This window comes from Oncorhynchus kisutch, linkage group LG8, assembly GCF_002021735.2.
Source record: "Oncorhynchus kisutch isolate 150728-3 linkage group LG8, Okis_V2, whole genome shotgun sequence".
Lineage (NCBI taxonomy): Eukaryota > Metazoa > Chordata > Actinopteri > Salmoniformes > Salmonidae > Oncorhynchus > Oncorhynchus kisutch.
The window spans coordinates 8,197,187-8,219,239 of record NC_034181.2 but is presented as its reverse complement, the minus strand read 5'-3'; the positions used below and the strand labels follow the sequence as shown (position 1 = coordinate 8,219,239).

The 22,053-nt window shown below is 44.9% G+C and overlaps 1 protein-coding gene across 2 annotated transcripts in view; it reads left to right on the top strand.

Annotated features, from left to right (window-relative positions):
- The window catches only part of LOC109878304 (iporin), a 74,096-nt gene that overhangs the window by 50,387 nt on the left and 1,656 nt on the right, over positions 1-22,053 (top strand). Inside the window, exons 10-14 of one of the 2 annotated variants that reach the window (XM_031829619.1) lie at positions 2,019-2,124; positions 2,316-2,362; positions 7,364-8,534; positions 8,734-8,910; positions 9,194-9,374. In XM_031829619.1, coding sequence (XP_031685479.1) covers positions 2,019-2,124; positions 2,316-2,362; positions 7,364-8,534; positions 8,734-8,910; positions 9,194-9,374 — 1,682 coding nt within the window. Of the gene's footprint in view, positions 1-2,018; positions 2,125-2,315; positions 2,363-7,363; positions 8,535-8,733; positions 8,911-9,193; positions 14,568-22,053 lie in introns of those variants that run through there. The other variant, XM_031829618.1, reaches the window with a different exon arrangement.

The window sequence follows — 22,053 nt, the reverse complement described above, 5'->3', positions numbered from 1 at the left end:
TAATGGTGATGATGGTAATGGTGATGATGATGATGGTAATGGTGATGATGATGGTAATGGTGATGATGATGATGATGGTAATGATGATGATGATGGTGATGATGGTGGTAATGGTGATGATGATGATGGTAATGGTGATGATGATGGTAATGGTGATGATGATGGTGATGATGATGATGATGATGATGATGATGATGGTGGTGATGATTATGATGATGGTAATGATGATGATGATGGTAATGGTGATTATGATGGTAATGGTGATGATGGTAATGGTGATGGTGATGGTGATGATGATGGTAATGGTGATGATGATGATGGTGATGATGATGATGATGATGATTGGGCCATAAGCCCTGGAGCCTGGTAGAGGCCTCCACACAACTAGGTGATGAGGATGATGATGATGATGATGATGATGGTGATGATGATGATGATGATGATGATGATGATGATGATGATGATGATGATGATGATGATGATGATGATGATGATGATGATGATTAGGCCATAAGCCCTGGAGCCTGGTAGAGGCCTCCACACAACTAGGTGATGATGATGATGATGATGATGATTTTAAGGCCATAAGCCATGGAGCCTGGTAGAGGCCTCCACACAACTAGGTGATGATGATGATGATGATGATGATGATGATGATGATGATGAGGATTTTAAGGCCATAAGCCATGGAGCCTGGTGGAAAGAGAGAGATGGTCAAAATAGCACATTTGGGACAAGGCAGCATGACCGGTGAACAGGTCAGGGTTCCTTAGCCGCCCGGCAGAACAGCAGAACCTGGATCAGCAGCACGACCAGGTGGTCAGGCCAGGTAGTCCTGAGGCATGGTCCTAGGGCTCGGGTCCTCCAGGAGGGGAGAGAGAGAGAGAGATATGATAATTAGAGGGAACATACTGTACCTAAGATCACACAGGACATCAGATAAGACAGGAGAATTACACCAGATATGTCAGACTGTCCCTAGTCTCTTGGCACTGCGTCGTGCATAATGACAGCCCTTAGCCGTGGTATATTGGCCATATACCACACCCTTATTCAGGCCTTACTGCTTCATTAGAGGACGAGACGTAAGTGGGTGATTTTCATTATATTTTGATAATACGATGGCAATGGTCTTAACAATGCTGATCAATGCTGCAAAACAAATTAAATGTAGGATTATAATACAACCAGCTAAAACAGTCTATGGTGTAGTAGTGGCTGGAGCAGTGGGTTTCCTCTAAATTTTCCCAAGATTTTCCCAAATGACCCGCCCAGCGAAGGAAAAAGTGCCCTGTTGTGAACACCTGGATGAGAAACAGTGAAATGATATCATTCTGACAGGTAGGCGTGCATTTTCCTGTTCTATTGGTTTTCTGTCAACGTTCTTTCATTGTCGAGCAGCCACAGGAATGATCCTAGTCGTTATTAGCAACCCCATCGTAGTTATTTCATCTTTAATCCCTTCTCCCTCCTCTTTCTAACGGATATTTCCACCTCCGTCCGTGAAACCGCTCGCATGTATGCAGCGCATTTTAGAAAAGTGTTTGGGAACATTCACACGTACTACTACCTACTGCCACGTGTACATGGCAGCGCCTAAAATGGGAAGAAATAATAGTTTATCAACATTTTAAGGTAAACATTCAGAGCTATTTCATCAGCCTTATTAATTGATACGGCGTACACCTCCACTACACCACTTTGATACGTATCAGTGGGGATTAAGACATGAGTGGGTTATGTGGCGTATACCTGCGTACACCTCCACTACACCACTTTGATACGTATCAGTGGGGATTAAGACATGAGTGGGTTATGTGGCGTATACCTGCGTACACCTCCACTACACCACTTTGATACGTATCAGTGGGGATTAAGACATGAGTGGGTTATGTGGCGTATACCTGCGTACACCCTCCACTACACTACTGAATCAAATATTTAATTGTCAAGGTAACATTCGAATAAATCATCTTACAATGCAGGAGTTTTAATCCTGACCTCCCTCTCTCCCTCAGGCCCATCCACCCGTGTTCTCCACAGCCTGTTCTCCAAAGTGTCCCAGTACTCAGAGTTCACCAGCCACAGTATGAGACTCAACGCATTCATCTTCGGACTGCTCAAGTGAGTACACTGTTACCGAATTCTAGTAGTCATCACTAACAGTCCTGTACTCTGTGTCTCCCTCCTGTACAGTACTGTATCTCCCTCTCACTGTCACAAACCTTAAGGCTCTAATTCAGTATTGGTTTCCGTAGCGATACAAAGTAACTGACTCCTTTCTTGTTTATCTCTTGTGTTTTTCCCTGTTTCAGCTTGCGATCTTTGGAGTTTTGGTTCAATCACCTCTACACTCATGAAGGTATGCACATCTTAAGGGTTAAGGGTCAGACACACAGAGAAATCTGACTGCAGATAGGTACTTAGCACCTCTGCCCAGTGTCGGCATTTAGCTTGTTGTGTAACCACAGATGAAATACTCCAGACCACAAGGTGGCGCACTAAAATAAAAAGGAAAACAGGTTGCCAGTCAGCCGTGAATCAATACAATGTTTTAACGCACCACGGACAGCACACATCGTTCTACAAAGCGCAGCGGCCGGGAGAGCTCTGTAGATGGTCGGCACCATGGACAACAGCACGCAAAACCATTTAAACCAAGTGCTCATTTAGCAGACAAATAGATTTACTGTATGTAGGAAAGCGCCCATTTGGTAATGTCTGATTTCTGATTGGCTGAGCACGTCCACCACACATTTTTTTCTTTGCCTCACACAAGTCAAATAGGTCTGTTTTTTAACATCCATTGCGAATCATAATTCCTCAGTATCTGAAAATGTTTCCAACACTCCCGGCCTCGATAATCACCAAACCGTTTGAAAAGCTAAATATCGTGATCTAATGATCCCATATATCCAGTGTAAAAGTAATTTAAAAAAACATCTTTCTGTTCCGAGCTCACTGGCGCAGGAAACTCTGAGGGCCCGGAATAGGCTAGTTAATACAATGTTGCATGTTCGCTAGCGATAGCTCAAGTCAGGACAGATAGAGAGGCAGACAGGCGGAATAGAGAGCTAAATGTGATTGAAATAATCCAAATTTTTAACTGGATATTTTCTAGTGTTTTCACTTGTTGGCTTTAGGCCTATATACTGTATTTGACTTAGCTGATGATGGAAGTTATAGGCTTACTGCTGCATCTCTGAGTTCTATGCTCTCATGTCTTTAGTCACCAACGGATCACGGTGTATCAGTATGTCCATATGGCAGAGGCTGGTGCTCATAGTCCAATTTTAACTTTTAGATTTGTATAATTGTACTGCAGATTTGCACGGTTAACAACGTGACAATGATTGCGAGAAACAAAAACGTTATTATTGAAACTAAACTGTTCAGAGAAAATGTGCAAACTGGCCCACAGATCGGTAGAAATGGGAGGATAAAGCTTCCCCAAACTTTACTATTCATTACTATTACAGCCATTAAAACCTTTGTAAATGCAAATGTTGAAAAAACATGCCTGTCCAACTGATTGGTTCTGGCTCTGGGTCTGCATTCAATAGAACAAACTGATTGGTTCTGGCTCTGGGTCTGCATTCAATAGAACAAACTGATTGGTTCTGGCACCGGGTCTGCATCATGCATTCAATAGAACAAACTGATTCGTTCTGGCTCTGGGTCTGCATCATGCATTCAATAGAACAAACTGATTCGTTCTGGCACCGGGTCTGCATCATGCATTCAATAGAACAAACTGATTGGTTCTGGCTCTGGGTCTGCATCATGCATTCAATAGAACAAACTGATTCGTTCTGGCCCCGGGTCTGCATTCAATAGAACAAACTGATTCGTTCTGGCATCAGGTCTGCATCATGCATTCAATAGAACAAACTGATTCGTTCTGGCATCAGGTCTGCATTCAATAGAACAAACTGATTCGTTCTGGCCCCGGGTCTGCATTCAATAGAACAAACTGATTCGTTCTGGCACCGGGTCTGCATTCAATAGAACAAACTGATTCGTTCTGGCATCAGGTCTGCATCATGCATTCAATAGAACAAACTGATTCGTTCTGGCACCGGGTCTGCATTCAATAGAACAAACTGATTCGTTCTGGCATCAGGTCTGCATCATGCATTCAATAGAACAAACTGATTCGTTCTGGCATCAGGTCTGCATCATGCATTCAATAGAACAAAATAATAATCCCAAAAGGTGTACAAATCAAGGTCCCGTTTAAAACATCCTCCTCCTCTCCTTCATGTTGGCAAACCTGACAACCATTTTGTCTTCGTCGATGTCTATGTCCCGCTCAGTACAAAGAAAAGTGAGGTTGGTAAGTCTGGCCTCATTCAACGCCGCAAATAGCACTTGATGAGCTTCAGGAGGCTGAAACGTCGCTCATCATTCGGCACTGCTGATGGGAATGGTTTTGTAGATTCTGATGGGAATGGTTTTGTAGATTCTGATTTGAATGGTTTTATAGATTCTGATGGGAATGGGTTTGTAGATTCTGATGGGAATGGTTTTGTAGATTCTGATTTGAATGGTTTTGTAGATTCTGATGGGAATGGGTTTGTAGATTCTGATGGGAATGGTTTTGTAGATTCTGATTTGAATGGTTTTGTAGATTCTGATGGGAATGGGTTTGTAGATTCTGATGGGAATGGTCAGATTTGGATATGCTTAGTGCATGTCGTTGGCAGTGAGGAATGATAGGACTGCGTCAGTGTTGAGATCCATGGCTAACTCGGGATACATTGTGCGGAAAGAGAGGAACTCATCCACAACTTCCCTAGGCGTGGAAATGTCTTCCAAATAGAAACGTGTGAGCTCAAGGATATTATTTTCTTCTTCAGGGTGCTCAGAGCGCTGTGGTTTGAGCACAAAGAATAGTCGTGCCATTTCTCTGAAGCCGGCATATCAAACTGCCCCACAAAAACATCAAGTATGCAATAATATGCATCAGCTTCAAAGCGCCTTCTGCTTTCCAGAATTGGGTCGTCCTCTGTATCCTCGTCATGAAACTCTTCCTCTTTACACGCTCTCTTCTCTGCAAACTCAGTTTGCGTTGTTTTCTCGGGCCAATCTGTTTCTCAGTGTTCTCCCATCTTGTCGTAGGCCTCATCTGTGAGCATCTGTCTGATCTCAACCATGCAGGTGTCAATGACATCCACTCAGTGTTTACATCTATCCAATCCTTTTGCAGATAGTTAGAAAATATGTACGTCTTCTTTAGTAAACTGTTCCAAAACACCAACATACATTTTGAGAGCGTGCCGTTGGCTTTAGAGGCGGACTTTGGCGTTTGGCGTTGTATGGTTATGGTGTTTTATTCAGCGCAGAGCTTCAAGGATCTAGGTCAGGCTCTGAACAACCGCTTCTCTGGCCTGTTTCCTGCAGGCCCACCTTGTGTCTGATAGGCTCTGCAGGGGCTCCCGAGTGGCGCAGTGGTCTAAGACACTGCAGTGCCTGATTCAAATCCAGGTTGCATCACATCCAGCTGTGACTGGGAGTCCCATAGGGCGGTGCACAATTGGCCCACTGTCGTCCGGGGTATGAAAATAAGAATTTGTTCTTAACTGACTTGCCTAGTTAAATAAATAAATAATAATATTTCAGGGTGAGAACAGCTCCCTGCAAGTGTTCCTGTTCCAACTGAAGTTATTTTAAACCTTGGGAGGCTAGAAGCAGTAGGTATACAGGGTCTTGCAGCGTTCATTAGAATTAAATGTATGTTGTTGCTCAGCAGTGCACATAGAAAGCCTTGTTCTTGTTTATTTTTGCCACGGGCGCGAGGCCATGCTTCCATTCAACACCCGCCCCATTAGCCACTTTCAGGCTAGAGCACTAACAACAGTGGTTGGATGTTCCATGTCATCTTTACGGTTGTCTTGTTTCAAGGACAACGACGAGGAGAAGAAGGTTGTAAGTAGAACACAGAATGCAATTAACATTTTATTATTCCGCCTTTCCTCACGTTTTAACTGACTTGTACTTTCTATCAATTGTCCACCTGAATGTAACTTAGCAATAAACATGGTAGGCTACACGTCAATCAAATATGACAGGCCCCCCCAGCAGTAGCCAACCAGCAGCAGCTGTAAGTCCCAGGGGGCCCCTCAAGGGCATATAGTGACAGACACAGCTGTACATTGCTATATATAAATAAGCAACACCAGCTCAGACCAATTCCAGGTTTTAATTAAATAATGTTATATATCAATTCCGACAATGCTTTATAGTGTTAAAAAATGTTTTTCCACGTAGCACCCAGCACCACGTAGCCCCCAGCTCCACGTAGCCCCCAGCTCCACGTAGCCCTCAGCTCCACGTAGCCCCCAGCTCCACGTAGCCCCCAGCTCCACGTAGCCCCCAGCTCCACGTAGCCCTCAGCTCCACGTATCCCCCAGCTCCACGTAATCCCCCAGCTCCACGTAGCCCCCAGCTCCACGTAGCACCCAGCTCCACGTAGCCCCCAGCTCCACGTAGCCACCAGCTCCACGTAGCACCCAGCTCCACGTAGCACCCAGCTCCCCGTAGCCCCCAGCTCCACGTAGCCCCCAGCTCCACGTAGCCCCCAGCTCCACGTAGCCCCCAGCTCCACGTAGCACCCAGCTCCACGTAGCACCCAGCTCCACGTAGCACCCAGCTCCACGTAGCCCCCAGCTCCACGTAGCACCCAGCTCCACGTAGCCCCCAGCTCCACGTAGCACCCAGCTCCACGTAGCACCCAGCTCCACGTAGCCCCCAGCTCCACGTAGCACCCAGCTCCACGTAGCACCCAGCTCCACATAGCTAACTAGTGATCTAGTACACATTATTAAACATAACAACAAATCTTTCTTCAAGCACAAAACTCGTCAGCTCGATGTAAAATATGTAAAGCCTTGTATTATTCATCAGTTTGTTTTAGTTTGAACAATGAAGAAGATGCTGGATGACACCGGGAGAAGTGCACTTTTTTTTCCTCCATTTTTGTCACTTCTCTTGGCTCCCCCACGTGGAGTTTTGTGCTCTCTGATTGGCTTAAAGCTCAAGTTGTCGACCACTGCCGAGCATTGCAATTCTACAAGTAGAAACGGCAGGTTCGTCGGTACGCAGCAGGTACGTCTGTTGTTCTAGCAAGAGAAAGAACAGCCTCCTACTGTACTAAGTACCCTGTCGGCCATCAGATTTCTCAGCGTGTCTGACCTCTTAGAGAGAAAACAGATAGGATTACAACCCATGTCTGGTATGCTTCTGCTAATCTCAGGTCATCATTGTAAATGCGAACTTCTTGTGATTTAAATAAAGGTTAGATCAAATAAAAGTCTAACCCTTGTTTGTTCCCCATCCGTCTCTCTCCACCGGTTTTCCCCAGACATCGTAGCGACCCACTACCACCCATGGGGTTTCCTGCCGTTGTCCCAGAGGCCCTGCCAGCCTCTATTCGAGGAGTTCCTTCTCCTCCTGCAGCCTCTATCCCTGTTGCCCTTTGACCTTGACCTGCTCTTTGAGCCCCGATTGGTCCAGAAGGGCCAGGAACACCGTAGACGCAAGGAGCAGCTCTGCTCCGCCTCCACCGGCGAGGACCTGGACCAATCAGCATGCTCCACCTTCCAGCTCATGAGGGGGTGGAGCACAGAGTCACGGAGGGCGGAGTCTATGAGAGATAAAATCAAAGGGAGTGGGGCGGGGAAGAGAGAGAGGCTGGGTCTGAGACGAGAGGGAACATGGCCTAGGATAGAAGGGGTTGGAGAGAGAGGAAGTAGAGAAGGGATGATGCAGAGGACAGGGTCTAGGGGAGAAGGGGCAGGGATGGATCGTTCAGGAGCAGGACTTTTAGAAGCACAGCCAATGACGACGGAAGTAGGGACAGGGTTTGCCAATCTGTGGAGGGAGAGTGGGAGGGGGAGGGGCATAGTAAAGAGAGCAAAGGGGGTGGGAGGAGAGAGCCAGAGGGAAGGGGAAAGTGAGGGAGGGAAGGAGGAGAGGAGGAAGGAGAGAGAGAGGGATTGGGCGGAGGAGGGTCGTCAGCGGCAGGAGCGTGATCGGCAGGCGTGCTGGTGGTACCAGCTCATGCAGAGTTCCCAGGTCTACATCGACCAATCAGCTCAGGGGGGCTCAAAGTTTGTCAAGACTGAGAAGAGGAAGAAGTCTGCGGAGAGGCGGAGCCAGCTCCCGCCCCCCAGGGAGGGCGTAGTGGAAGGGGCGGAGTCTAGCCAGGATGAGGAGGGTCTCAGAGAGAGAGGGAGAAGCAGGAAGAGCAGCTCCAGCTCCAGTGGTGAGTGGACGGAGTCCAGGGGAAGAGGAAGACTCTCCTGGATGGGGAGTCCCCCAGAGTCGCTGCTCACCCAGGACAAGGAGAACGAGACGGAACTGGGGGCCCCAGTGACAGGAGCACCAGAGGCCTCAGTGGCCCAGCCAGCGGCCCAGGCTGAGTGTTCCTCCCAGGGCCAGGGCATGCGTTGGGGTAGGCTGTTTGGGTCCAGCATAGGAGGTGGTGGCACCCCCTCCAGGCCAGAGCAGAGATCAGCCAAAAGTCAGAGCAGGTGAGGAAAGTGAAGTGATGTAAACTGGTACAGATGATACAGTAATAATTTACTTTTTATTTTAATGACCCTTTTAAGCATTTACTGAGTATTAACCAAGACAATAATTTAGGACATGTACTACAATAAATTATTTGACACACAAGTTTGCAAGGAATTTTCCATATTGATTTGGCTGTGCTTTGTTTGTCCCTCCCAGGCTGCCGTCCGGCTGGCTGACAGGTCTGGACATGTCCGTGCTGGACCTCGTAGCTCAGACGGTGGGGGTGGGGACAGGTAAGAGGGTGGAGCCTTCAGCTCCTATGGCCCCTCCCACTCTGAACCAACCCTCTCCACCTCTTCAGACAGCACAGGAGAGCCACACCAAACAACCCTGGTAAGGTCATACTTAATAAATGTTTTTATTCAACCAATATTTCAGCAGGAGGCAAATAAAAAATACAGGATATAAGCTACGTACAAAATACAGGATACAAGCTACGTATACAAAATACAGGATACAAGCTACGTATACAAAATACAGGATACAAGCTACGTATACAAAATACAGGATACAAGCTACGTATACAAAATACAGGATACAAGCTACGTATACAAAATACAGGATACAAGCTACGTATACAAAATACAATGACACATATTTTTTTCTCCCCCCCCAGTGAAGTACGAGCCCTGTGCCACCACATAGCCACTGAGCCTGACCAGCTGAGTTTCCAGAAAGGGGACGTACTGAGGGTCCTGAGCCGAGCCGACTCCGACTGGCTCCTCTGCTCCCTGGGGGCCCAGCGGGGCCTGGTGCCTTTCATCTATGTTACCCTGAGGGGCATGGAGGACAGCCAGGTGCCCCAATGGCCTCAGGGACCACACTGACCTGACAGACTCAACTAGGGTTCCAAAATTCTGTTTTTTCAGAAATCACTGTTGGGAGATTCCTGGAATCAAGAGGTAATAAGGAGGAAATCTGTGATTCCTCCAACCGGGATTTCTGGTAAACCTAGGGATTTTGGGAAAGTTAGTCTGAACCGAGGGGCCACCGATTTTGCAACCCTAGCCCGAACCGAGGGGCCACATTAAGGAAGGGAGAGTGGGGAAAGGAGGAAAGGACTCAGAGGACCAAATATGGACACACAGTATATATTCACTGGGTGGATACAAGACGATGGATACTCATGGAGGATGCTGATATGACTGATATGACTGGTTTAAAGTGTAATTATTGTACTGTGGGATGAAACACAGACAGATACACACACACAAACACACAGATGTAAACATGCATGTATGTACATATACATATACATATACACACAGGCGCGAACAAACAGACTTCTCTACGCATGCATCTACACTAAACTCATGCATGCATACATTCAGACTATACTCACACACACACACACACACACACATGCACACACGCACACATACCAAAACAAACCAAAACAAACTGTATGGGAATACCAAACAGAGACACATGGCTAGCTACAGAGACTGCCTCAGGTCAGCCAATATATATACCACACCTAGCTGTGCTTTACTTTACCATGCCCCAGAAATATACTCTTATCAATCACCTAGCTGTGCCACACTTTGAACGCAGATGCAAATGCTAAATGCTAGTGTAAATGCTAGTGCTAGTCCTTGTCCTAGTGCTAAATACAAGTGCTAGTGCTAAAGCTAGAGCTAATGCTAGTGCTAATGCTAATAGAAAACTTCAGGAGACTGGTTAAAGGACTTGTCATTAAATGTATCCACACTGACATCATGCTACTTGATTTACTTAATTAGCCCAGAGTAGCCATGCTTTGTAGTAGGATGCTAGTATGAAAAGTAGTGTTGTTACAAAACAGAAAAGAGAAAAAATAGACAATATTGTTTGCGTGATCTATCTCTGGGTGTGTCTTCTGACAGCTGTCGTCGTTTCTCTGTGTGGGCTAAATACAAATGGACAGACAGATAAACTGGTTTGAACTGGCTTCATTAATTTCTCGTCATCTGCAAATTCCTGATACTCATCATCTTGGTAACACAATGATTTTGGATGGACTTATAAACCTGACTGATTGGACAAAGCCAACAACATCCTCTGGTTCCTCCCTTCACTTCCTGTTTGTTTTGGTGGATGGGATGAACTGACCTATCACTGCAGGTGTTGGGAAGGAAAAGGGTGGAGCCGGGCCTAGTGCATGTAACCTAGCAACAAACTGACAATGTTTTTGTGTCTTTTCAACTCTTCTTCACCTCTGTTAGAACCCCAAAACCCTAGCTCCTCCCACCTGCTCCACCCCTCTCTCCTTTATCCAATAAAACTGCACAGCTTTCAGGAGGATACTGTACCTCTGGTACAGAGAAAACGAAGATGTTCAAGAGGCTATGATAAGCTATGAGCTGTATGTGTCTATATATATATCCAGACTGTAAATGTATATACGACTTACTTATTTATTGATTAACGACTAATGACGATATCATTTATTATCGTTGAGGAAAACCGTGTAGTAGAGGTGGATAAAGAAGGAAGGATGTCGAATGAAAGCAACACATGGCTTTGGATGTCTGTTCAGGTGCTTTGGTGAATTTTCTGAACGTGTTGGGGAGAAGGCTGTACAAACCAATGGAGAGCCAGCTCCACCCCAACCTCCCTATTCTAAAACGCTCTAAAAGTGGGCTTTTCTAAAAATATAATAGAAGTACATTGAATGTTTTCATTTCAAGCAAAAAAATATACACTTCAAATGATTCTGATTGGTTGTATGTAATTGAGAAAGAGAGTATTGTTTATTGCGTATGCCGTAAAGTGCTTGAGAAAGAACCACGGGAGAGCTGATATGCTGGACGTATTTAGCCATGACCATGCCCTATGGTCCCTACATGATGTTTTATATACGCGACGGTGCGTCCAACCAGCCACTTTCCCTGGGTTTCAGTCCTGAGAGCTCTCAGGTTATCTGGTGGGAAATATTTTTGAGGATAGGAGGCATTTTAGAAGAAACCCCAATGCATTTAGTGGATTCAGATGTTTCAAATGTTGCCTTAGGTTCAGATTGAGCTGTACTGGTAAACTAGGTTCAAATTGAGCTGTACAGGTAAACTAGGTTCAGATTGAGCTGTACAGGTAAACTAGGTTCAGATTTAGCTGTACAGGTAAACTAGGTTCAGATTGAGCTGTACAGGTAAACTAGGTTCAGATTTAGCTGTACAGGTAAACTAGGTTCAGATTGAGCTGTACAGGTAAACTAGGTTCAGATTTAGCTGTACAGGTAAACTAGGTTCAGATTTAGCTGTACAGGTAAACTAGGTTCAGATTTAGCTGTACAGGTAAACTAGGTTCAGATTGAGCTGTACAGGTAAACTAGGTTCAGATTGAGCTGTACAGGTAAACTAGGTTCAGATTGAGCTGTACAGGTAAACTAGGTTCAGATTGAGCTGTACAGGTAAACTAGGTTCAGATTGAGCTGTACAGGTAAACTAGGTTCAGATTGAGCTGTACAGGTAAACTAGGTTCAGATTTAGCTGTACAGGTAAACTAGGTTCTGATTGAGCTGTACAGGTAAACTAGGTTCAGATTGAGCTGTACAGGTAAACTAGGTTCAGATTGAGCTGTACAGGTAAACTAGGTTCAGATTGAGCTGTACAGGTAAACTAGGTTCAGATTTAGCTGTACAGGTAAACTAGGTTCTGATTGAGCTGTACAGGTAAACTAGGTTCAGATTGAGCTGTACAGGTAAACTAGGTTCTGATTGAGCTGTACAGGTAAACTAGGTTCAGATTGAGCTGTACAGGTAAACTAGGTTCTGATTGAGCTGTACAGGTAAACTAGGTTCTGATTGAGCTGTACAGGTAAACTAGGTTCTGATTGAGCTGTACAGGTAAACTAGGTTCAGATTGAGCTGTACAGGTAAACTAGGTTCAGATTGAGCTGTACAGGTAAACTAGGTTCAGATTTAGCTGTACAGGTAAACTAGGTTCTGATTGAGCTGTACAGGTAAACTAGGTTCAGATTGAGCTGTACAGGTAAACTAGGTTCTGATTGAGCTGTACAGGTAAACTAGGTTCAGATTGAGCTGTACAGGTAAACTAGGTTCTGATTGAGCTGTACAGGTAAACTAGGTTCTGATTGAGCTGTACAGGTAAACTAGGTTCTGATTGAGCTGTACAGGTAAACTAGGTTCTGATTGAGCTGTACAGGTAAACTAGAGCTGGTAAAAAAGGATTAAACACTAATATGATGTCAAAACATTGTGGTTTAAGCCCTAGATTAGGGTTTGTAGAGCCTAAATAATACACAATGAAATTATGTAAAGTAACATAAAAAATGATAGGTTAGAAAAACATAATATTGCCAGGACGAATCCACGAGGACAAGAGTTAGGTTCAATCAGGTAAGAGTTAACCTAGCTTGTAGATAAAGGTGTATTATTACTCTTAAAAATGTATTTTGTTCTTTTATTTTGTTGTACAGTTATATTTTTTTAATATTTATTTTCTTATTTTAATTTTATTTTACATAAATGATTTAAATATTTTGTTATCTCTAAATTAAATATATTTAAAATCTTCAATAATAAATTTTGAAAGATAGGGGTTGAAATATGGATGTTAAACAGCTGTACTTTAAGACATTATTGCGTTAATAACAAGCATTTTAAAATGTGAGTTAGTATCATGTTATGGGCAAAGGACATAACATATCATATTATGTTAAATGCCAGTTATGGGGATAAATACCTGCCCAAATTATTATGAATATCACCATATATTTGTTCTCGTGTTTTGGCACATATCTATCTTCATAACTTGAGGAAAGATGTCAGTTGTGCAGAAAATTTGCAGGAAATGTGCAGGAAATGTGCAGGAAATGCAGGATATGCAGATGAGGATGAGGGTTTTGTTAGTCTTCCAGGTACAGTTTGCTCTTCATTGACATCCTCCTGCAGGGTCATACTACGGGACAGACAGTATTGTACTGTAGTAGAGGTCTTAGTGATGGATAGAGCAGGGAGAGAGAGAGAGAGAGAGAGAGAGAGAGAGAAAAGATACAGAGACATTTGTAAAACGGTGCAGATGGATTTTCCCTCTCCTTCATAATTAGAAGTGTTTCATTTATTGTTATATTATTTAATCTTTATAATAGCTAGCGACCTCCTGTGGCCAAAATACGGTACTGGTTCTGGTCTTGCCTCTCTACTTGGGAGTGATAGGCAGAATTAGAAAGAAGCTAATGTATTCTCTCTCTTCCTCATCTCTCCTGTTCCTCTCGTCCATGTTCCGATAGAAGTAAACTGTTCCTCATTCTGTATTCCGTATCACCGTGGCACCACTACTGTTCTCCGTGCCCATATGACGTGTGTAACACGTCCGTGTCCATGCTATATCAACGTGCTCTGGATGTTAATAACAAAGTGCTCATGTGATCATACTTCAAATGTCTCCTTTGTCTTTTGTTTCTGTCACAAAATGATCTTCATTTATACAAATGACTTGTGCCCCTCATACTTGTTTGCGTCTCTATATGGCCACTAGATGGGGGCATTGTTCCACATTCCTAATTTGGATACACCAGGTTCAAGGGCTTTACTGACCTGTGGTTCTGGTAGTTCACATGCTGTCGGGCTGGAAACTTCTTTGGGACTTTAGGTTTACATTACTGTTGATGGATTTGAAAGCTGCAACACAAGGACCTGGAAGGGAAGTGGTTGAAAACAGTATCCACACTGTTTACTTGGTTCCACTTCTTTAAACTCTTTAAACTCTCTTTGACTTGTGTCGAATGTATTACTTTTTCATTGAACCTTTATTAATCCAGGTAGTCTCATTAACGATGTATTCATCCACAGTTTTTATGCAAGGAAAGTCATACCATAATCACGACATCTGTGATTGAAACAGGAAGTTTCGGTATAATTTTATAAATGTGCGTTTGACCAAGTGTGAGCTTTTAGTGTCAGTAAAATTAATTATGTGAGAAATGACGGTGTTTATGTGCAAATATTGATATAATAACCATCATATCAAAGTAAACTTGGAGTCACTCGATGCTCTGGTGTGTTTATTACTCCCACTACGACTCAGGAAACCATGCAGTTTATTAGGTTACAGATCTGGTGTGTGGTCCTCCCACTACGACACAGGAAACCATGCAGTTTATTAGGTTACAGATCTGGTGTGTGGTCCTCCCACTACGACTCAGGAAACCATGCAGTTTATTAGGCTACAGATCTGGTGTGTGGTCCTCCCACTACGACTCAGGAAACCATGCAGTTTATTAGGCTACAGATCTGGTGTGTGGTCCTCCCACTACGACTCAGGAAACCATGCAGTTTATTAGGCTACAGATCTGGTGTGTGGTCCTCCCACTACGACTCAGGAAACCATGCAGTTTATTAGGCTACAGATCTGGTGTGTGGTCCTCCCACTACGACTCAGGAAACCATGCAGTTTATTAGGTTACAGATCTGGTGTGTGGTCCTCCCACTACGACTCAGGAAACCATGCAGTTTATTAGGTTACAGATCTGGTGTGTGGTCCTTCCACTACGACTCAGGAAACCATGCAGTTTATTAGGTTACAGATCTGGTGTGTGGTCCTCCCACTACGACACAGGAAACCATGCAGTTTATTAGGTTACAGATCTGGTGTGTGGTCCTCCCACTACGACTCAGGAAACCATGCAGTTTATTAGGTTACAGATCTGGTGTGTGGTCCTCCCACTACGACTCAGGAAACCATGCAGTTTATTAGGTTACAGATCTGGTGTGTGGTCCTTCCACTACGACTCAGGAAACCATGCAGTTTATTAGGTTACAGATCTGGTGTGTGGTCCTCCCACTACGACACAGGAAACCATGCAGTTTATTAGGTTACAGATCTGGTGTGTGGTCCTCCCACTACGACTCAGGAAACCATGCAGTTTATTAGGTTACAGATCTGGTGTGTGGTCCTCCCACTACGACTCAGGAAACCATGAAGTTTATTAGGTTACAGATCTGGTGTGTGGTCCTCCCACTACGACTCAGGAAACCATGCAGTTTATTAGGCTACAGATCTGGTGTGTGGTCCTCCCACTACGACTCAGGAAACCATGCAGTTTATTAGGCTACAGATCTGGTGTGTGGTCCTCCCACTACGACTCAGGAAACCATGCAGTTTATTAGGCTACAGATCTGGTGTGTGGTCCTCCCACTACGACTCAGGAAACCATGCAGTTTATTAGGCTACAGATCTGGTGTGTGGTCCTCCCACTACGACTCAGGAAACCATGCAGTTTATTAGGTTACAGATCTGGTGTGTGGTCCTCCCACTACGACTCAGGAAACCATGCAGTTTATTAGGCTACAGATCTGGTGTGTGGTCCTCCCAAATCAAATCAAATCAAATCAAATTTATTTATATAGCCCTTCGTACATCAGCTGATATCTCAAAGTGCTGTACAGAAACCCAGCCTAAAACCCCAAACAGCAAGCAATGCAGGTGGAGAAGCACAGTGGCTAGGAAAAACTCCCTAGAAAGGCCAATACCTAGGAAGAAACCTAGAGAGGAACCAGGCTATGTGGGGTGGCCAGTCCTCTTCTGGCTGTGCCGGGTGGAGATTATAACAGAACATGGTCAAGATGTTCAATGTTCATAAATGACCAGCATGGTCGAATAATAATAAGGCAGAACAGTTGAAACTAGAGCAGCAGCACAGTCAGGTGGAAGTTGAAACTGGAGCAGCAGCATGGCCAGGTAGACTGGGGACAGCAAGGAGTCATCATGTCAGGTAGTCCTGGGGCATGGTCCTAGGGCTCAGGTCAGTTGAAACTGGAACAGCAGCATGGCCAGGTGGACTGGGGACAGCAAGGAGTCATCATGTCAGGTAGTCCTGGGGCATGGTCCTAGGGCTCAGGTCCTCCGAGAGAGAGAAAGAAAGAGAGAAGGAGAGAATTAGAGAACGCACACTTAGATTCACACAGGACACCGAATAGGACAGGAGAAGTACTCCAGATATAACAAACTGACCCCAGCCCCCCGACACATAAACTACTGCAGCATAAATACTGGAGGCTGAGACAGGAGGGGTCAGGAGACACTGTGGCCCCATCCGAGGACACCCCCGGACAGGGCCAAACAGGAAGGATATAACCCCACCCACTTTGCCAAAGCACAGCCCCCACACCACTAGAGGGATATCTTCAACCACCAACTTACCATCCTGAGACAAGGCTGAGTATAGCCCACAAAGATCTCCGCCACGGCACAACCCAAGGGGGGGGGGGCGCCAACCCAGACAGGATGACCACAACAGTGAATCAACCCACTCAGGTGACGCACCCCCTCCAGGGACAGCATGAGAGAGCCCCAGCAAGCCAGTGACTCAGCCCCTGTAATAGGGTTAGAGGCAGAGAATCCCAGTGGAAAGAGGGGAACCGGCCAGGCAGAGACAGCAAGGGCGGTTCGTTGCTCCAGAGCCTTTCCGTTCACCTTCCCACTCCTGGGCCAGACTACACTCAATCATATGACCCACTGAAGAGATGAGTCTTCAGTAAAGACTTAAAGGTTGAGACCGAGTTTGCGTCTCTGACATGGGTAGGCAGACCGTTCCATAAAAATGGAGCTCTATAGGAGAAAGCCCTGCCTCCAGCTGTTTGCTTAGAAATTCTAGGGACAATTAGGAGGCCTGCGTCTTGTGACCGTAGCGTACGTATAGGTATGTACGGCAGGACCAAATCAGAGAGATAGGTAGGAGCAAGCCCATGTAATGCTTTGTAGGTTAGCAGTAAAACCTTGAAATCAGCCCTTGCTTTGACAGGAAGCCAGTGTAGAGAGGCTAGCACTGGAGTAATATGATCAAATTTTTTGGTTCTAGTCAGGATTCTAGCAGCCGTATTTAGCACTAACTGAAGTTTATTTAGTGCTTTATCCGGGTAGCCGGAAAATAGAGCATTGCAGTAGTCTAACCTAGAAGTGACAAAAGCATGGATTAATTTTTCTGCATCATTTTTGGACAGAAAGTTTCTGATTTTTGCAATGTTACGTAGATGGAAAAAAGCTGTCCTCGAAATGGTCTTGATATGTTCTTCAAAAGAGAGATCAGGGTCCAGAGTAACGCCGAGGTCCTTCACAGTTTTATTTGAGACGACTGTACAACCATTAAGATTAATTGTCAGATTCAACAGAAGATCTCTTTGTTTCTTGGGACCTAGAACAAGCATCTCTGTTTTGTCCGAGTTTAATAGTAGAAAGTTTGCAGCCATCCACTTCCTTATGTCTGAAACACATGCTTCTAGCGAGGGCAATTTTGGGGCTTCACCATGTTTCATTGAAATGTACAGCTGTGTGTCATCCGCATAGCAGTGAAAGTTTACATTATGTTTTCGAATAACATCCCCAAGAGGTAAAATATATAGTGAAAACAATAGTGGTCCTAAAACGGAACCTTGAGGAACACCGAAATTTACAGTTGATTTGTCAGAGGACAAACCATTCACAGAGACAAACTGATATCTTTCCGACAGATAAGATCTAAACCAGGCCAGAACATGTCCGTGTAGACCAATTTGGGTTTCCAATCTCTCCAAAAGAATGTGGTGATCGATGGTATCAAAAGCAGCACTAAGGTCTAGGAGCACGAGGACAGATGCAGAGCCTCGGTCCGATGCCATTAAAATGTCATTTACCACCTTCACAAGTGCCGTCTCAGTGCTATGATGGGGTCTAAAACCAGACTGAAGCATTTCGTATACATTGTTTGTCTTCAGGAAGGCAGTGAGTTGCTGCGCAACAGCCTTCTCTAAAATTTTTGAGAGGAATGGAAGATTCGATATAGGCCGATAGTTTTTTATATTTTCTGGGTCAAGGTTTGGCTTTTTCAAGAGAGGCTTTATTACTGCCACTTTTAGTGAGTTTGGTACACATCCAGTGGATAGAGAGCCGTTTATTATGTTCAACATAGGAGGGCCAAGCACAGGAAGCAGCTCTTTCAGTAGTTTAGTTGGAATAGGGTCCAGTATGCAGCTTGAAGGTTTAGAGGCCATGATTATTTTCATCATTGTGTCAAGAGATATAGTACTAAAACACTTGAGCGTCTCTCTTGATCCTAGGTCCTGGCAGAGTTGTGCAGACTCAGGACAACTGAGGTTTGGAGGAATACGCAGGTTTAAAGAGGAGTCCGTAATTTGCTTTCTAATAATCATAATCTTTTCCTCAAAGAAGTTCATGAATTTATCACTGCTAAAGTGAAAGTCATCCTCTCTTGGGGAATGCTGCTTTTTAGTTAGCTTTGCGACAGTATTAAAAAGGAATTTCGGATTGTTCTTATTTTCCTCAATTAAGTTAGAAAAATAGGATGATCGAGCAGCAGTAAGGGCTCTACGGTACTGCACGGTACCGTCCTTCCAAGCTAGTCGGAAGACTTCCAGTTTGGTGTGGCGCCATTTCCGTTCCAATTTTCTGGAAGCTTGCTTCAGAGCTCGGGTATTTTCTGTGTACCAGGGAGCTAGTTTCTTATGAGACATTTTTTTTGTTTTTAGGGGTGCAACTGCATCTAGGGTATTGCGCAAGGTTAGATTGAGATCCTCAGTTAGGTGGTTAACTGATTTTTGTCCTCTGGCGTCCTTGTGTAGGCAGAGGGAGTCTGGAAGGGCATCAAGGAATTTTTGTGTTGTCTGTGAATTTATAGCACGACTTTTGATGTTCCTTGGTTGGGGTCTAAGCAGATTATTTGTTGCAATTGCAAACGTAATAAAATGGTGGTCCGATAGTCCAGGATTATGAGGAAAAACATTAAGATCCACCACATTTATTCCATGGGACAAAACTAGGTCCAGCGTATGACTGTGACAGTGAGTGGGTCCAGAGACATGTTGGACAAAACCCACTGAGTCGATGATGGCTCTGAAAGCCTTTTGGAGTGGGTCTGTGGACTTTTCCATGTGAATATTAAAGTCACCAAAGATTAGAATATTATCTGCTATGACTACAAGGTCCGATAGGAATTCAGGGAACTCAGTGAGAAACGCTGTATATGGCCCAGGAGGCCTGTAAACAGTAGCTATAAAAAGTGATTGAGTAGGCTGCATAGATTTCATGACTAGAAGCTCAAAAGACGAAAATGTCATTTTTTTTTGTGTAAATTGAAATTTGCTATCGTAAATGTTAGCAACACCTCCGCCTTTGCGGGATGCACGGGGGATATGGTCACTAGTGTAGCCAGGAGGTGAGGCCTCATTTAAAACAGTAAATTCATCAGGCTTAAGCCATGTTTCAGTCAGGCCAATCACATCAAGATTATGATCAGTGATTAGTTCATTGACTATAATTGCCTTTGAAGTAAGGGATCTAACATTAAGTAGCCCTATTTTGAGATGTGAGGTATCATGATCTCTTTCAGTAATGACAGGAATGGAGGTGGTCTTTATCCTAGTGAGATTGCTAAGGCGAACACCGCCATGTTTAGTTTTGCCCAACCTAGGTCGAGGCACAGACACGGTCTCAATGGTGATAGCTGAGCTGACTACACTGACTGTGCTAATGGCAGACTCCACTATGCTGGCAGGCTGGCTAACAGCCTGCTGCCTGGCCTGCACCCTATTTCATTGTGGAGCTAGAGGAGTTAGAGCCCTGTCTATGTTGGTAGATAAGATGAGAGCACCCCTCCAGCTAGGATGGAGTCCGTCACTCCTCAGCAGGTCAGGCTTGGTCCTGTTTGTGGGTGAGTCCCAGAAAGAGGGCCAATTATCTACAAATTCTAACTTTTGGGAGGGGCAGAAAACAGTTTTCAACCAGCGATTGAGTTGTGAGACTCTGCTGTAGAGCTCATCACTCCCCCTAACTGGGAGGGGGCCAGAGACAATTACTCGATGCCGACACATCTTTCTAGCTGATATGCACGCAGAAGCTATGTTGCGCTTAGTGATTTCTGACTGTTTCATCCTAACATCGTTGGTGCCGACGTGGATAACAATATCTCTATACTCTCTACACTCGCCAGTTTTAGCTTTAGCCAGCACCATCTTCAGATTAGCCTTAACGTCGGTAGCCCTGCCCCCGGGTAAACAGTGTATGATCGCTGGATGATTCGCTTTAAGTCTAATACTGCGGGTAATGGAGTCGCCAATGACTAGAGTTTTCAATTTGTCAGAGCTAATGGTGGGAAGCTTCGGCGTCTCAGACCCCGTAACGGGAGGAGTAGAGACCAGAGAAGAATCGGCCTCTGACTCCGACCCGCTGCTTAATGGGGAAAACCGGTTGAAAGTTTCTGTCGGCTGAATGAGCGACACCGGTTGAGCGTTCCTACAGCATTTCCTTCCAGAAACCGTGAGAAAGTTGTCCGGCTGCGGGGACTGTGCCAGGGGATTTACACTACTATCTGTACTTACTGGTGCCACAGACGCTATTTCATCCTTTCCTACACTGAAATTACCCTTGCCTAACGATTGCGTCTGAAGCTGGGCTTGCAGCACAGCTATCCTCGCCGTAAGCCGAGTACAGCGGCTGCAATTAGAAGTCATCATGTTAATGTTACTACTTAGCTTCGGCTGTTGGAGGTCCTGACGAATCGTGTCCAGATAAAGCGTCCGGAGTGAAAAAGTTGAGGAAAAAATAAATAAATATATGAACGGTAATTAAAAAGTGAAAACCGTAAAGTTGTCAGGTAGCAAAACAGGTTAGCAACAAAACGCACAGCAACTCGAAAACAAGCCTGCAAGTTGTGACCGGAAATGACGACTACGAAATCCCACTACGACTCAGGAAACCATGCAGTTTATTAGGCTACAGATCTGGTGTGTGGTCCTCCCACTACGACACAGGAAACCATGCAGTTTATTAGGCTACAGATCTGGTGTGTGGTCCTCCCACTACGACTCAGGAAACCATGCAGTTTATTAGGTTACAGATCTGGTGTGTGGTCCTCCCACTACGACTCAGGAAACCATGCAGTTTATTAGGTTACAGATCTGGTGTGTGGTCCTCCCACTACGACCCAGGAAACCATGCAGTTTATTAGGTTACAGATCTGGTGTGTGGTCCTCCCACTACGACTCAGGAAACCATGCAGTTTATTAGGCTACAGATCTGGTGTGTGGTCCTCCCACTACGACTCAGGAAACCATGCAGTTTATTAGGCTACAGATCTGGTGTGTGGTCCTCCCACTACGACTCAGGAAACCATGCAGTTTATTAGGCTACAGATCTGGTGTGTGGTCCTCCCACTACGACTCAGGAAACCATGCAGTTTATTAGGTTACAGATCTGGTGTGTGGTCCTCCCACTACGACTCAGGAAACCATGCAGTTTATTAGGTTACAGATCTGGTGTGTGGTCCTCCCACTACGACTCAGGAAACCATGCAGTTTATTAGGTTACAGATCTGGTGTGTGGTCCTCCCACTACGACTCAGGAAACCATGCAGTTTATTAGGCTACAGATCTGGTGTGTGGTCCTCCCACTACGACTCAGGAAACCATGCAGTTCATTAGGTTACAGATCTGGTGTGTGGTCCTCCCACTACGACTCAGGAAACCATGCAGTTTATTAGGCTACA